The sequence below is a fragment of the Peromyscus eremicus genome, chromosome 2 (assembly GCF_949786415.1).
Source record: "Peromyscus eremicus chromosome 2, PerEre_H2_v1, whole genome shotgun sequence".
Classification (NCBI taxonomy): Eukaryota; Metazoa; Chordata; class Mammalia; order Rodentia; family Cricetidae; genus Peromyscus; species Peromyscus eremicus.
In genome coordinates this window covers 141,525,470-141,542,637 of record NC_081417.1, presented here as the reverse complement: position 1 = coordinate 141,542,637, position 17,168 = coordinate 141,525,470, and the positions used below count along the sequence as shown (strand labels likewise).

The 17,168-nt window shown below is 44.3% G+C and overlaps 1 protein-coding gene across 22 annotated transcripts in view; it reads right to left on the bottom strand.

Annotated features, from left to right (window-relative positions):
* Positions 1-10,475, bottom strand: part of Pum1 (pumilio RNA binding family member 1) — a 125,289-nt gene extending 114,814 nt beyond the window's left edge. For 15 of the 22 annotated variants that reach the window (XM_059255052.1, XM_059255056.1, XM_059255060.1 and 12 more), the window contains exons 1-2: positions 10,292-10,410; positions 4,517-4,890 (exon numbers count right to left, since the gene is read on the bottom strand). In XM_059255052.1, coding sequence (XP_059111035.1) covers positions 4,517-4,879 — 363 coding nt within the window. In that variant the 5' untranslated portion in view covers positions 4,880-4,890; positions 10,292-10,410. Of the gene's footprint in view, positions 1-4,516; positions 4,891-8,340; positions 8,629-10,291 lie in introns of those variants that run through there. The other 7 variants (XM_059255053.1, XM_059255054.1, XM_059255069.1 and 4 more) reach the window with 7 other exon arrangements.
* Positions 10,476-17,168: the final 6,693 nt, after the last annotated feature.

The window sequence follows — 17,168 nt, the reverse complement described above, 5'->3', positions numbered from 1 at the left end:
CCAGCCTGGGCTACAGAGTGAGATCCAGGACAGGCATCAAAACCAAAACTACATAAAGGGGGGGAGACCCCAAGGTCTCAGCCTAGCCTAAGCTAGCTTGGCACATACCTGCCTGCACAGCCCTCCCTGTGTCCCCTGCACTCCTGTCACAGGGTTTCTACCTCTAGCCTTGCCTTTCTGGGATGGCTAAGCTGTAAGATCCACTATGAGGGCAAATTAAATGGCTCCTGTTTTTGCCTCAGTTAACAAAAAATTACAGAATACTTCCAGGGGAAAAGCCCCCCCCCCCAAAAAAAAAAAAAAAAAACACAAGAATCTCTGCCCTACAGTAGCTCAGTCCAAAAAGTGAGACAAATATCAAAACCAAACCAGACATGGCTGTCATCCCAGCACTCAAAAAGAGGCAAAGGATCCTTTCAAGTTCCAGGCCAGCCAGGACTACAGAGTAAGATGCTATCAACTACACCAGCCCAAAAAAAAAAAAAAAAACCACACACACACCATTAAGTGTGTTGATTCCCTATAACTATGTATCAGCCATCCAGGGTTCTCTACCATTGTGCATTACTGGGGTACCCTCCCCTCTACAGTGTGATGGTGACTGCTACTTCCAAGCCAATCACTCACTGGTTTAGGACCCTTGAGTAGTCAACAGGTTTGCTGTTGATTTCTAACTACTTTGCTAAACAAACTGCCTGGGAAATGAGATGAGACCCTCATGACAGGGGATCACTACAGACAGGCAGAGTAAGCTTTAAAGAAACATTTGGTGACTTGCACAACCAGATCTTAAATCTCAGAGCTCTGCCATCAACTGATCCAGTCATTTGCTCACTATGCAAAAACTGTCCTAAGAGCTTGATTCTCCTTTCAGCTTTGGACAAGGAATGCCAATCTAAGATGTTTCAGATCTGTAACACAGTATTTTTTGTTTTTTGTTTTTGAGAGGAGGTTCAAGACAGAGTCTTTCCGTGTAGTTCTGGCTGTCCTAGAACTTACTCTATAGACCATGTTGGCCTCGAACTCAAGAGATCCGCCTGCCTCTGGTCTCCCAAGTGCTGAGATTTAAAGTCACACACCACCAACACAGATTTTGAAAGCAGAGGTTATGGCCTCTAAACAATGTTTGGCCAAGTCAAGAGGTAAGGGGCTTTTTCTGCTTTGCCTTTTCAAAGGTGCCACCCAGACACACAGTCCTACGTGACACCTCCATACAGTATCTACCTACTGCATCCCATCTTTACCTAAATCCAACATGTGTACTACCTACCAAGAGTAATCACCTGTCTCCCAAACCTCCTTGTCCTGGTACTTCCTTGATAACCAGGAACCAGCTTTATAACTCAATCCACAATGGTAGGCATCCCAGTTCTCTATTTTTTCTGTGAGGTTTCTGGCAGGGTTGGAGTTGAAACCCAGTCCTCGAGCATGCTAAGCAAGCTTCTGTCACTGAGCAGTACCTCTGTCTCTTATGCGTATACCTCATCTGTGTCTGTTCAAGTTGTTACCCAGAACAGGCTGCAACGGTACACACCTGGAGCCCCAGCACTCAGGAGGATGAGGCACAAGAATCACCAGTCCTGGGCCAGGCTGCACTACATTACTGAGACACTGCCAAAAAGGAAGAAAGGAGCCGGGGGGTGGTGGCACATGCACTCAGGAGGTAGAGGCAGGTGGATCTGAGTATAAGGCCAGTCTAGTCTACAGAGTTCGTTCCAGGGCAGCCAGGGCTACACAGAGAAACCTTGTCTCAAAAAAAAAAAAGGGGGCTGGAGAGATGGCTCAGCGGTTAAGAGCACTGGCTGCTCTTCCAGAGGTCCTGAGTTCAATTCCCAGCAACCACATGGGGGCTCACATGATGAGATCTGGCACCCTCTTCTGGCCCGCAGGCATACATGCAGGCAGAACACTGTACACATAGTAAATAAGTAAATCTTAAAAAAAAAAAAAAAAAAGATAGGAAGATTAAGTTAGAGGGTGGGAGCTGGAGAGACGGTGGCTCAATGGTTAAGGGCACTTTTTCTTCCAGAGGACCCAGGCTCAGTTCCCAAGCACCCCCATGGTGCTGACAACCATCAGTACCTCCAGTCCCAGGTCACTCAACACCCTCACTGACTGACCTCCATAGACATTAGACACGCACATTGTGCACATACATACATGAGGCAAAGCATTCATACACATAAAATAAGAAGTTGTCCAATGCGGCGGCGCCACCTCCTGCAGTGATGGCACACACCTTTAATCCCAGCAGTCGGGTGGCAGAGCCAGATGGATCTCTGTGAGTTCGAGGCCAGCCTGGTCTACAGAGTGAGTTCCAGGACAGTCAGGGCTACACAGAAAGACCCTGTCTTGAAAAATAAAGGAAAAAGACTTGGGAGGCAGAGCCAGGCGGATCTCTGTGAGTTCGAGGCCAGCCTGGGACCAAGTGAGTTCCAGGAAAGGCGCAAAGCTACACAGAGAAACCCTGTCTCGAAAAACCAAAAAAAAAGAAAAAAAAAAGAAAAAATAAATAAATAAAGGAAAAAGAAAAAGAAAAAAGGGGACTGGAGAGATGGCTCAGCAGTTAAGAATACTGACTGCTCTTCCAGAGGACCCAGGTTCAATTCCCAGCACTACATGGCAGCTCACAACTGTCTATAACTACAAGATCTGACACCTTCTCACAGACATATATGCAGGCAAAACACCGGTGCACATAAAAAAATAAATAAAAAGGAATGCCTTCTGGTAAACAAGGTGGAGAAACGTATTCCTAAAACCTAAGCAAACAAAAGCAAAATCATTGTGAGAAATACATGCCAGAGTTGAAATTAAAGCATAAGAAGTAAAAATAATAAAAATAAAGAAAGAAAAAAAGTTGTCCAATGGGGCTTGGTCCTTACCCATTTCTAATTAGAACACTACCAAGGTTACATAAAAGCCATTCCACACAAACAGTGTTGTCTAAAGAATCTCATCTCGGCCTGGCATGCAAAGCCTTTTCCTTTACTACCATGTTCTTTTGCTGCAACCTTATTAAAGACCAAAAGGCTAGGGAATCATGAAAATTTCTTTTTTTATTTTTGGTTTTTTGAAACAGGGTCTCAGTATGTAGCCTTGACAAGTCTGGAACTCAATAGAGATCCACCCGCCTCTGCCTCCCAAATATTGGGAGTAAAGATATGTAACACCAGCCGGGCGGTGGTGGCTCACGCCTTTAATCCCAGCACTCGGGAGGCAGAGGCAGGCGAATCTCTGTGAGTTCGAGGCCAGCCTGGTCTCCAAAGCGATTTCCAGGAAAGGCGCAAAGCTACACAGGGAAACCCTGTCTTGAAAAACCAAAAAAAAAAAAAAAAAAAAAAAAAAGATATGTAACACCACACTCAGCCCCAAGTTTTCCTACATGCTAAAGTCTACAGACTAGAATATTTTTTTTTTTTTTAATTTTTGAAACAGGGTTTCTCTGTGTAGCTCGGCTGTCCTGGAACTCTCTCTCTGTAGACCAGGCTGGCCTCAAATTTAACTGCCACTTTCAAGTCTCTAAAAATAATCTGAGGATATAATAGCTCAGAAATAGAGGTCTTGGATACGAGGCTCAAAGCCCTAGGTCCTATCTTCAGCACTGCCAAGGAAAAAAACGAACGACCCTGCATTAACAGTAAATAAATGCAATACTTTGCAATAAGTACAGAACAAAAATGCAAAGTGACTTAGAAGACACTCTGACTTATCACTAGCATCCCTCACCTACATATGCCTACACTAGAGAAACAAAGATCTAGGATCAATCTGCTCCATAAATTTCTACTGAATAAGGAAATAAACTACCAGGCGGTGGTGGCACACACCTCTGATCCCAGCACTCAGGAGGCAGAGGTAGGCAGATCTGAGTTCAAGGCCAGCCTGGTCTACAGAGCAAGTTCCAGGACAGTGAAGGCTATACAGAGAAACCCTGTCTTTGCAGGGGGGAACAGACCCCTAAGACACAACCAACCCTTACACAGAGCACTTGAGTTTAACTTCAAACAAACCTTAAGTGAATAGCTGATTTCTTAATTTCCTCTATATTCAACCATAACATCTTTTATTTCAATATTCCTTTAATTTTCAATTTGTAACATCCATCAAGTTTAATTCTTCCTAGGAATTTAAGCATTCTCACATTGCTTCCAAACAACAGCATCTTAAAGAAAAAAGTCATCCAAGCCCAATAGAAAGACTCTGTTTAAAAACCAAACAATTCTTGAAAGCATATCAATGGTGAAAATAGCTATTTTGTTAGCAATATTCTTAAAAATGCATTGTGAACATTAAAACAGTCTTGAGATTTCTTTAGTGAATTTACTATATATTACCAGAATGGTAAATGACCCAGTGGTAATTACAATAACCAACCATTCTTTAAAACAAGTGACTCTTGATTACAACAAACTAAATAAGCAATCAAAGAGTTTGAGACAGTCATTGAAAGCAGACAGCCTAAGCGGACAGTGATTAGAAGAGTTTTAAAGCTGAAATAGGGAACTTTTTTTACCTGGTGTTCTGCATGAATGTTATCCCCTGTAGGCCATCGATGTTTGCTAGTATTATAGCCGCCTCCACCACTTCCTCCTCCCCCAAGCTGCTCACCATGCTGCCTCTGAAAGAAGTAGTCCACCATAGCGTCGTCCTGGGAACGGCCTGCAACTCCTATGGATCCTGGGACAGGGCTGGAGTGTGTCCCAGCTGCAAGAGCCTGATTTGCAGCTGGCTGTGGCTGCGCTTGCGACCCTGTTCCAGATGTCAAAACAACAGGCATGTTGGGATTAGCTGGTTCTTGAGGGTGATGTTTCAGGTGGGGGCTGAAAGAGTCCTGCCAAAGCACTGCTTTTCTCTTCAAGACACATGCAACGCTCATTCCACCAACACCTAAGAACAAACAGTTAACACATGTTTAATGTTTAACTCCATATACTCCAGTACAAAATGCTAAACAATTCCTTCTCTTCTGCAAGATGATCATGTATATAGAACCTGTGTCTACCAAGAAGACAAGTGTCTTGTAACAGTTTCCTGAACTGAGTCTCCTTTGAAGCTGCTGGGCCTGGATGTACAGGAATAAAGGTTGCTAGCAGCAGGTACTCCAACTAGTGCTGAGTTGAGGGCACACTACTGTAACGAAGCCTTACTAAAAAGTAATGACAGAAAGACTAGAGATGTAGCTCAGTAACAAAGAACTTGTCTAACATGTACAAGGACCTAGATTTGAGCCTAGGACCACAAAAATAAATATATAAACAAAATAATATGGAATCAGAATGTAATCAGTGACTTCCCTACTCAACTTTCTCCTTAAGCCAATTGTACTTCAGTCTTTAAATAAACAGCTTTTTTTTTAGGTGAAGTTTCATGTAACCCAGGCTGGCTTTGAAATTAATAGATAGCCAAAGCTGGCCATGAACTACTGATCCTACTTCCACCTCCTGGGTGCTTGGATTACAGGCAACCATTAACAGGACTGTGACCAGGAGCTTTTGAAATCATCATTAAGTTTATAGTCTGGAGGTGCAGCTCCATGGAGCAGTACAGTGCTTGCCTAGCCTGAAGAAGCCCTAGATTCAATCCCCTAGACTTCCCCCTACCCTCCAATTCAGATTCACTTCAAAAAATTTACGGCTGCAGCCGGGGTGGTGGCACACACCTTTGATCCCAGCACTGGGGAGGCAGAGGATCACAGGAGGATCTCTGTGACTTCGAAGCCAACCTGGGCTACAGAGTTCCAGGGAAGAAGCAAAGCTACACAGAGAAACCCTGTCTCGAAAAAAAAAAAAAAATTTACAGCTGCAATAAACATGTTAATAAACAAACAAAAGCCTATGGCTGAGGCTGGAGAGATGGCTAGGCAGTTAAGAGCACTGGCTGCTCTTCCAGAGGACCCAGGTTCAATTCCCAGCACCCATGTGGCAGCTCACACCTGTCTGTAACTCGAGTTCCAGGAGATATGACACCCTCACACAGACATACAAGCAGACAAAACACTATAAAACAAAAACTTAAAATAAATTTAGAAAAAAAACCTATGGCTTAGATTCTGTAACTTAAATGGACCCTTTAAAATATCTAAAATGTTTGTGTGACAAACAAGAGTACACCCTGACCAAAATCATCAGTGTTTTTACAAGAGGAAAATCAAGACTTTTACAGGTAACTAACTTACAAATACAATGCAATCATGTTCATTAGTGATCAACTTAGAAACAGGACAAGACAAACCCAACTCACTTTGCTGGTACTAAACCTCACTGTAAAAACCAGAGGTCTGTCTCACCACAGTCGGAGGGCAACAAATACATGCAGACATTATCTCATCACAGAAACACTGAAAGGGAAGCATTAGTAGCCCTGCTTTACAACTAAAACATTACAGAAGTTAGGAGGAGCCCAAAGCCATCATCCAGCTAGAAAGGAGCAGAGACCCCAAGCTATTCTAAAACCAACCTTGGTTCCTTCTAGAATCCTAGTAAAAGTATCACCGCTATCTTTTTTTGTTTTTTTTGAGACAGGGTCTCACCACGTAGAGACCAGGCTGGCCTTGAACTCACTGAGATTGCCTGTCTGATTTCTGGGATTAAAGAAGTGGGCCACCACTCCTGCATGTTAAACTCCTCTGGAAATCCAACAAAGAAATCAAATGTTACCAGGAATCATTACTACTTAAGTCCCTCAAAATCAAATAGTTATATTTGTACACACAAGGTAACCTGGCTAACAATTAGTATATACCTGTCTGCAGCCACTAGAGTTAACTTCCAAGGATATCAGCACTGCTCAAAACAAGAAACCTGTTTTCTCTCTTTTTTGAAATAGGTGTTCTTTTATGTGTGTTTTACCTTCGTGCACATGCACCATGCACATGCAATGCCTGAGAGGGCCAGAAGAGGGCATCATGTCCCCTAAAACTGGAGTCAGGGATGATTGTGAGCCACCATGTGGGTGCTGGGAACCAAGCACGTCCTCTGCAAAAACACTCCAACTTTTTGTTTTTTGGGGACAGGGTTTCTCTGTGTAGCCCTAGCTGTCCTGCAACTTGCTTTGTAGACCAGGCTGGCCTCAAACTCACAGAGATCCACTTGCCTCTGCCTCCTGAGTGCTGGGATTAAAGGCATGCACCAACGGGTTGGGGATTTAGCTCAGTGGTAGAGTGCTTGCCTAAGCGCAAGGCCCTGAGTTCGGTCCTCAGCTCCAGGGGAAAAAAAAAGGCATGTACCACCATGCCCTACATACCAAGTGCTCTTGACCACTGACCCATCATCTCTCCAGCCTCCAACCATGTTCTCTCATTAGATTAATAACCTCCTGGAAAATTCTTACAACTAATTCATGTTCTGAAGCTAGAAGTGAGAGGTTACAATGGAATCTGTTCAAAACCTAGTTTGTAATCTCAGCACTCTGGGAGACTAAGGCAGGAGAACTAATAGTTTGAAGCCATCTTAGGTTACACTGTGAGTTGAAAGCCAACCAGGAACTGTAATATTCTCTTAAAAAAAAAAAAAAAAAAAAAAGCAAGGGGGGGCTGAAGACATGCTTCAGCGGTTAAGAGCACTAACTGCTCTTCCAGAGGACCCAGGTTTAGTTCCCAACATCCACATGGCAGCTCACAGCTGTCTTAACACCCTTACACAGATACACATGCAAGCAAAACACCAATGCACATAAAATAAAAATAAATAATTTTTAAAAAAGACAAAACCTCTACTTTGGAAATGCCTGATATAAATCAACAATTCTAATATCCTCCTCCAACCCCTCCCCTGCAGTTAAACCCCTTCCAACAGAACCTTATACTAGAACAGTTTTAGCCTTCTAGAATAAAAGGCTGTCTAGGCTTAAGTACGAAACCAGAAAATTATAGGTGTTTCATCATCAGCCTTTGCAACATGAATACCAGCCTAATGTCTTCTCACTTGCTTCTGTAAAGACTTTATTACCCTCATACTGCATAGTACATTTTCTTCTACAAGAGAATCTCTATCAGATACTTTAGGCCAGGAGATGCAAAGCCCAAGTTTTGCCACTAAAATAAAAATCTCTCAGTTTCCAAAGAAAGTCTGTCTTTCCTCCATGCCTTAGTTTTTGGGGGGAGCTTTCTAATCAAAATAAGAGGTATAAAGAAGGTTTCAACAAACTTCAGATCACTATGCTGACAATTCTGCATATTTAGTTACCTACCAGTCAAGACATCAGAGCCCCAATCTCCAAGAGAATTCTTAAAATAGTAAATGTCAAAAGTTACCTAAAATGAATTCCCATATTAAGAAAAAGTTGACCCCTGAAAACAATCTGATTCTAAAATATAACTGAGGGGGGGGAGTCACTTACAAAAACCCTGAAGCACAACAATTGGCTTCTTTCTGTGAGGCTATCTGCAGGCCCTGAGACTTCCTGCTGCACCTAATGAGGAAGGCAGTTTCTCAGACAGGAGAGAACCTGCAGGAGAGAGCACTGCCAGTGAGAGACCCGAACGTGCCTGAGAGAACTCCTCTGTAACATCTTAAGAAAACAAAACTAATAATCAGCTACCTAAGTACCAGAAAACAGGAAACTGATGTTACCTTTTAGGGAACTCTGAAGCTCACTAAAAAGTTATGTACAGTATCTGAAATGTGATTTTTTTTTAACAAACGACATATTATTTAAAAAATAGATGTTTCAAGTAATACAATGAAGTACAAAGTTTTTCAAACTGAATAAAGACCAAGCTGTAGTTTGTTTTTACTTTTTAAATATCACTAATAGGAGTTTTTTTTTAAACAAAGCAGCATGGTTTAATCTACCTCCTTTTACTAAGACAGTCAGGTTTAAAAGGTGTTTATTTTTACCACACTGAACAAATCTTTTGTGGACATAAATTTATCTTAAAGCAGTTCATCACAGACCCAAACTAAACAAATCCCAACTTCAAAAAGCTGTGGCCTTGGACAAGATGAATTCAAGCGTGGAAAGGCAGAACACTTAACTCCGAGTTCAGAACCCAGTATTTCCAAACGCTGAGATGAAGAATCCGCAGCCCCAGAACTTTTTGCAAAGTTATAATCAGAGAGGGGTCAAAATGTTTACTTTGTTTACTAAAACCCCAAAGGCAGCGGCTTATCTTAGCGGGAGGGCCACATTGGTAACTTTTCCACCAAAACAAAAAGCTAAAGCTACAATCCTATCTTCAGAACTAACTGGTTTTAAAAACTGAACGCCCAAAAGGCCTCATAAATCATCTTAATAATAAGAGTAATTAATGGGGTGAGCAAAATGATCAAGTGTAACGAAGCGTTATCGTAATTTGCACAATGAAAACGAACAATTCTTCAAAGTTATGGTGAGGATGAAGCCTTCTCTGATAATCTGTGTGGGAGTTCTTCAATGGGGGGACCTTTGGGGGAGGGGTGAAGTACTCCGGAGAAAAGTTACAGGAGTGTTCCTCACTTGACGTGGGAGTGGTACTGACGAGTAAAACAAATGACCCGTGTTTACCAACCACGTTCGTGAGGACTAAACTGTAGCACTGAGCAGCTACATGTTTTTCCTACTACCAAGGGCTAAAAGCCCCTAGGAGAGAAAAGCACACTAACCACCGGGAGGCTCAAAGAGGAAGAGCACACCCCCCCTCCAAAAAAAAAAAACACACACACATACATACACACACACGCTCTCACGGAAACAAAAGGCCACAAGAAACCGCAGGAGCTTAAAAAGCGATCCGAAACTTCCTGATGGCCACCTCTCCACAATTTAAGGCTTGCAAAATCGCCCACTGCCCACCACGGCGGGGTCTCGCCCGTGGACCAGGGCCCACCGCCGCTTTCTAAAGCGGTGTATTGTTCCTCCCTCGGCGCTGCCACGGAAGCTCCAAGAAGTCGAAGGAACCCGCGGTAGCACGGAATTTCCACTCCGCGGCCACAAGGGAGGACTCCGGGCTTCGCAAACCCATCCAAAAAAATAAATAAATAATAAATAAACACAAAAGGCTAGCCGGACGGCACCACCAATCTCCAGGGACTCCCAGCAGGGCCGAACGGAGGCACGGAGCCGCCGGCAGCTGCGGGGCCGGCCCCGGCCGCGGCCCGCTCCCCACCCCCTCCTCGCGGATAACAATAGGGCCTCGCTGCCGCCTCCCAAACACGTACGAGCGGAGCGAGCGCGGAGCCTCCGCCAGGCCCGGAGGCGTCTCTAAGCCCTTCTCGCCCCGCCAACCGCTGCCAAACGCCAATACGGGGGGCGCATCGGCTCGCTAGGAGTCCGGAGCACGGTTTGGGGTCACCCGGGCGCGGATACTCACGGGCGGAGCGGTAGGATGAAGATGGATTCCGGCCCCCCGATCTTCGCTCGCCGGCGCTCTCGCTCCCCCTTACCTTTCACTCCGACAACATGGCGGCCCACTGGGGACTGGGCTGGCGCGGTGCATCATGGGAGCGGCGCCGGCCCCGGCTCCGGCGGTGGCAGCGGCGTGTGCGGAGCGGGCGGGCGGGCGGGCGGCTCTGGAACAGGTTGCCCGGTTGCCATGCCAACCGCGGGGCCTGCGTGAACTCGGGGAAACTCGCAGGCCACACAACTGCTGTGCCCGCCCGCAGGGACGAGCGCGCGCCGCCGCCTAGGGAACGGGGAGGAAGGCGACGGAGCGCGGACTGACCGCCCGGCCCGCCGTGGGGGTGGAAGGGGGGCAACCGACTCGGCGCCGCCCACGCTTGGGCTTTTCGCGCAGCCCCGCCCGAGACTGGGTTCGAACCCCTCCCAGCCTTCTGGCTCGCGGCTTTATTGTATCATCCTGCCTCCATGTCCCCTTTGTAACATACAAAAAGAAAAGGACCACAGCTCCTGAACAGAACGCCCATGCCGATGAAGGGAAGGACCTCAACCTGATTTGCAAGATCTGGCTGGAGCACAATGGCAGTACCTGGACCCTTGTTCAAAAGTGAAATTTCTAATTTCAAGATGGAGCTGCACGGTGGTGGCGCTCACCGTGCCTTTATTCTCAGCACTCTGCACAGGGAGGCAGAGTCAGGTGGATCCCTGAGTTCGAGGCCAGCATGGTCTATTATAAAGCAAGTTCCAGGACACCTGGGGCTACAGAGAGAAACCCTGTGGGGGGCCGGGGAGAAAGAAAGAAAAGAAAAGAAAGAAATTTCAAGATGGCACACTAGATTAAGCTGAGACCTTGAAGCCAGAGGTGTTTGCAAGCGCTGGGTTTTGTTTGTTGGTTTTGGTTTTGGTTTTGGTTTTTTATGATACAGGGTCTTGTTGTAGCCCTGGGTGGTCTTAAACCTGCTGAGATCCACCTGCCTCTGGCTCCAAGAACCGCTCAACCTTAGTATTAGCTGTTGTATTCTGTCCTGTTGCCAGAGAGAATGAAACTGTGGCGGTTCGGTTAAAGTGACTAAAAAATCACTAGTAGTTAATGACAGAATTTCATTACTTTTTATTTGTTTTGGGAGGCATGTGTGGAGGTCAGAAAACAGCTTCTGTGAATTGCTTCTCTCAACATGTGGGGCCAAGGGATTGAACTCAGGTGTCCAGCGAGCACCTTAACCACTGAATCATCTTGGTGGCCCAAGACAGTCTTATCACAGACTCAAGGTGGGTTTAAAGCATCTGGGCGATGGTGGCACATGCCTTTGATCCCAGCACTCAGGTGTATCGAGCACATACCCCTGTTACAGGGGAGGATAATCACTCTTGATTCAGACTTGGTATAACACTCATTTATTCACACAGTAAGATTACAAGCAATATTCGTCCTGTCTTCCAAATGGAAGCAGGAGTACCTCTCCGGGTGTACAGGTCCGGACTCGCCACGTCTGTTCCTCGGGATCTTGGGTCAGCCTTCCTCAGGTCATCCACGTCTGCACTGGGGACAGGATCTCACGTCTCTGGCAGAGGAGAGTCGTCTCACGCAAGGGCCTGACGAGCTCTGTTGGTCGGGTCTGAGGCTTCATCTTTTATATTCTTTTCTGGCTAGGTTTCTAGTCTTATCCCTACTTCCACACATAGCTTATAGCTTATCACTACTCCATTTGTGGTTTACTTACATCATTCTATTGCTTATCACTCCTGACCAGGGTTGTTCACCCTAGGCCTTACGTGTTCCTTACATCGGGAGGCAGAGGCAGGCGGATCTCCGTGAGTTCGAGGCCAGCTTGGTCTACAGAGTGAGATCCAGGATAGGCTCCAAAAGTTACACAGAGAAACCTTGTCTCGAAAAACCAAAATAAAAAAAATTTAAAAGTTAAAAAAAAAAAACCTTGAGCAAACAACAATACTCTAAAAGACCAGAAGATATTGGGAAAGAGAAACCCTTCTGGATAAAGGAGAAAAAAGATTATTATAATTATGAATAAAAAAATCAACAGATCATAAAGAAAGCAGAGCTTAGGAGCAAAAACCTGTGATCCCAGCACTTGGAAGGTTGAGGCAAAAGGACTGGGATGATATGGAGGGCTGTCTGTGTTACAAGTGCCAAGCTAGCTGAGAACCAAACCCTAGATTTCACCCATACTAAACAAGCCCTGCACGCACCAATGACCTACACTCAAGACTAAGGTGTCTCACTTCTGAAAAAGATTTGAGAGTTAAACTAACATACAAAGTATCATATATACAGAACTAGTAGTCAATAAATGTAGCTTGTTTCCTACAGGATTTGTAGTAATTGCTCGATAAACATATTACATGCAAGAATTTAACAGCTGCTTTCACTCCAGTCCTCAAATTCCCTTTTTATGTCTTTTTGTTTGGGGAGTTGCTTTTTGGGGGGGCATTGCTTTTCTAGACAGGGTTTCTCTGTATAGTCCTAGCTGTCCTAGAACTCACTCTGTAAACCAGACTGGCCTCACACACAGAGATCTGCCTACCTCTGCCTCCTCTGCCTCCCTAGCACTGGGATGAAAGTTGTGTGCCACCACTGCCCAGTTCCTTTTTCTTTTTTGAGAAAGGGTATCAAATAGCCCAGGCTGGCCACTAACCCACTATGTAGCTGAGGATTACCTTTAACCCTTGAGTATACTTCTATAACCTTCCTACTTCTGGTATTATAGACATGTACGACCATGCCCAGTTTATGCAGTGCTGAATACCAAACTCAGAACTTGGTGCATGTGAGGCAACATCCTACCACCAACTGAGCTACATCCCCAGGTCTCAACATTCAAACTCAAGAACATGCTATATTGAGAGAGCCAGCTTGAAGCCAGACCTGAAATTACTTAACCTTCATTTTCTCCACTGCTAAAACATGGACTTAATATAACAATACTTCATGAAATCAATTAGATAATGCATTTAGCCCCATCAGGCCAGGTTCCTGAGCACCACTAAATAGCCATACTAAGAAAATACACAAACCGGGCAGTGGTGGTGCACACCTTTAATCCCAGCACTTGGGAGGCAGAGGCAAGCAGATCTCTGTGAGGACAGCCTGATCTACAGAGAGAATTCCAGGACAGCCAGGGCTCCACAGAGAAATCCTGTCTCCAAAAACCAAAATTAAACAAAAAAAAAAAAAAAAAAAAAAAAAAAAGGAAGAAAGAAAGAAAGAAAATACACAGGAGGAAGAAAGATGGCAAATATGGAAAAATTACACCTTTCAGTTTCTTACCAGACTCTAGGCTCCATGCTTCCATCCTGAAATCCATAATTAATTCTTTAGTTTTCACTTCAGCTTTCATTACTCATTTAGTGAGATTCTAATGCAGGTTAGCCATAGTCAGGAGATACTTATGAACTATTTACCATGTGCTTTCCTGAGATTTTTGTATTCATTACTTAACTTAAAATTTCCAGCCTGGTGGTGGTGGTGGTGGTGGTGGCGGCGGCGGCGGCGGCGGCGGCGGCGGCGAAGGTGGTGGCACACGCCTTTAATCCCAGCACTTGCAAGGCAAAGTGGATCTCTGTGAGTTCGAGGCCGGCCTGATCTACAGAGCAATCTCCAGGACAGCCAGGGCTACACAGAGAAACCCTGTCTCAAAAAAAAAAAAAAAAAACCACCAAAAACAAACAAAACTTCCAAACAAAAACAAATAAAACTGTCAGACTATAAAACAGTAATTCATAGAAAATATCAATAATACCATTTAAAAATGAGAAATTATAAACTGGGTGGTGGGGAGCATGTCTTTAATCCCAGAACTCAGGAGACAGAGGTAGGCGGCTCTCTGAGTTTGAGGCCAGCCTGCACTACATAGAGTTCCAGGCTGCCAAGGCTATATAGTAAGACCCATTCTCAGAAAGAAAGAAAAAAAATCTAATCAAGCTGACCCGGGAAGAGAATAAGGGTGGATTTGAGAAGGTTTGTTTTTTTGTTGTTGTTGTTGTTTTGGGTTTTTTTTTTTTTAAGATTGATTTATTACTGCACATATTACATGGATATAGAAACTCTGGATTCCAAGTACTCTTTTACTATATCTCTAAAACAACGTTAATGGAGTCATGTGTTAACAATGCACTGAAGACACTCTGGCAATGTCCAGCTCACTCTGAGGACAACACTCTGTATTCTCAACTCTGAGCTGTTTCCTTTTGTGAACCATCCAAACAGAGTTTGATTTTTTAGTGTGTTAAATATTTCAGAAGTGTGAATTCAATACCTGAGCTTCCCTTTAGCTGCTGTCATTTTTCTTTTGCTGCCAATGTATGACTCAGATTTCTAAGATCTTGATTTTTCACGTAATAGGCTTATTCCAGGACTCAAATCAGTAACTTGGTGACTACAAGGTGCTGAGTATGTTGGATCCATATTGCAATACACCTCAAGGGGAGATTTCAGATTTTTATTTTTCAAAAAATTTCATTTTTTCTCTTGAATTTTATATCCATTTTCCCACTCATACATGTCTAGCCTACAGAAAGGGATATATATTACAAAATGGTCATATTTCTGAAGAGATTATTTAGCTTGAAATGCAAAGGACTGAAAGATTTGTAGGTTATTGGTTTTGTTACTTCATACTGGAACTTTTAAAATGTTTTCATCAAATAAAGTTTTGTTTTCTACTTAAAAAAAAAAAAAGATTGATTTATTATATATACAGTATTCTGCCTGCATGTGTCCCTGTAGGCCAGAAGAGGGCACCAGATCTCATTACAAGTGGTTGTGAGCCACCATGTGGTTGCTGGGAATTGAACTCAGGACCTCTGGAAGAGCAGTCGGTGCTCTTTAACCACTGAGCCATCTCTCCAGCCCCTTCAGAAGGGTTTTATTTTGAGTTTTTTTGTATACTTATGTGTATTAGGGATAGCCCCTGGAGGTGGAGTTACAAGCAGGTGTAAACTGCCTGATGTGGGTGCTAGGAATTGAACTCTGGTCTGCTTCAAGAACAAAACATGTTCTTAACCCCTGAGCCATCTCACCAGCCCCAAAAGGGTATGTTTAATCTAATCAGCAGAAATGTATCATAACCTAATAAAAGAAAAACCAAAAGAAGTCTCCAGACAGAAACTTCTAGTGAGAATCATTCAAGAAAACCTTGGGAAGCTAGGCGATGGTGGCACAGGCCTTTAATCCCAGCACTTGGAAGGCAGAGGAAAAAAAACAGAAAGAAAGAAGAAAAGAAAATCTTGGAAGCTGGGTATGGTAGCAAAAGCCTGTGACCCCAGCACTTGAGAGACAAAGGCAAGAGGATCATGAATTCCGAGATAGCCAGGTTTCATAAGGATGGTCATAAGACCAAAAGGATGCCAGGCGGTGGTGGCACACGCCTTTAATCTCAGCACTCGGGAGGCAGAACTGTGAGTTCGAGGCCAGCCTGGGCTACAGAGTGAGTTCCAGGACAGGTGCAAAGCTACACAGAGAAACCCTGTCTCGAGAAACCAAAAAAGAAGAGAAGGAGGAGGAAGAGGAGGAGGAGGAACAAGAACAAGAAGACTGAAAGGCAGAGACAGAGACAGACAGACAGACAGACAGACCTTTCAAATTGGCCTCTGCTTTCATGAGGCAGGACAGTTTTCAAAGTGTGGGCAGGGGCAACCTGGCTGTCCACAGTGACTCCAGAGACACTTTCATTCTCTCCTGTAATATTCCTGGCTGATGACTGTTTCTAAAAAGTGGTGTTTGACTGGGCAGTAGCTCATGCCTTTAATCCCAGCACTCAGAAAGCAGAGGCAGGTGGATATCTATGATTTGAGGCCAGCCTGGTCTACTAAGCAAGTTCCAGGACAGCCAGGACTGGTTCACAGAGAAATACCTGTGTGGGGGGCTGAGGGGGGGGGAGTGGTGTTTGTAAGCACTGTAAAGATTCTCAGGCAGCTTTTTTGTCTCCTAATTTTCTGAAAGGACATTTTGTTATCAACATTGTTTTCTAACTGTGTTACATTTGGGCACATATTTACCTCAGACTCTCCCTCCAATGGCTTCCATTGTTTCCATTGCTATATTGTTGCCATTTTCAACAGTCACTTTGTTTCCCTGTGATCACAGAAGACTAATCCCCCTCACCCACAACCCGGACATCCACCAACTGCACCTAGGCACCAGGATCTAAGCAGTCCTTCAACTGAGGGAAAACTAAAAAGTGGGGACAGGGGACTGTTGCCGAATATTACTCCAACTAGGTAAAGATGTGTTACATTTGTTTATGCTGCATTTGTGTATTTATGTAAGGATGTGTTGCTGTTTTACCTTGCCTGCCTAAGACACCTGACTAGTCTAATAAAGACTAAGTGGCCAACAGTTGGGCAGGAGAGGCAGAGATGGGGCTGGCGGGCAGAGAGAATAAGTAGGAGGAGAAATCTAGGCTCAAGAGGAGAGAAAGGAAAAGAGAATGAAGAAGAAAGGTTTTTTTAAAAAAAAAAAAACTGAGGCAACACACAGATGAGGAGAAACAGGTTAATTTAAAAGAGCTAGTGGGACAAGCATAAGATAAGGCCATGCATTTAGAACTAATACTAAGTCTCCATGTCATGATTTGAAAGCTGGTTTGTGACCCAAAAGAAAGCCTGCTACAGGAGACACATAAAAAGCTCTGTTTGACAGAATCGGAAAGCTAAGGAGGACGTGAGAATTACTGAGCCAAGGTCTAGGAAAGCTGAGTGAGGAACTGACAGGGAAGCCAGCCTCCCATTTGAAGTACTTCCGGGGGAAGGATTTTCGTGATAGACAACTGAGAGGGAGAGAGGCGTGGGGTTCCTTTCTGTTTGGCGTTTAATTTGTTTTTGCTGTGCTTTGG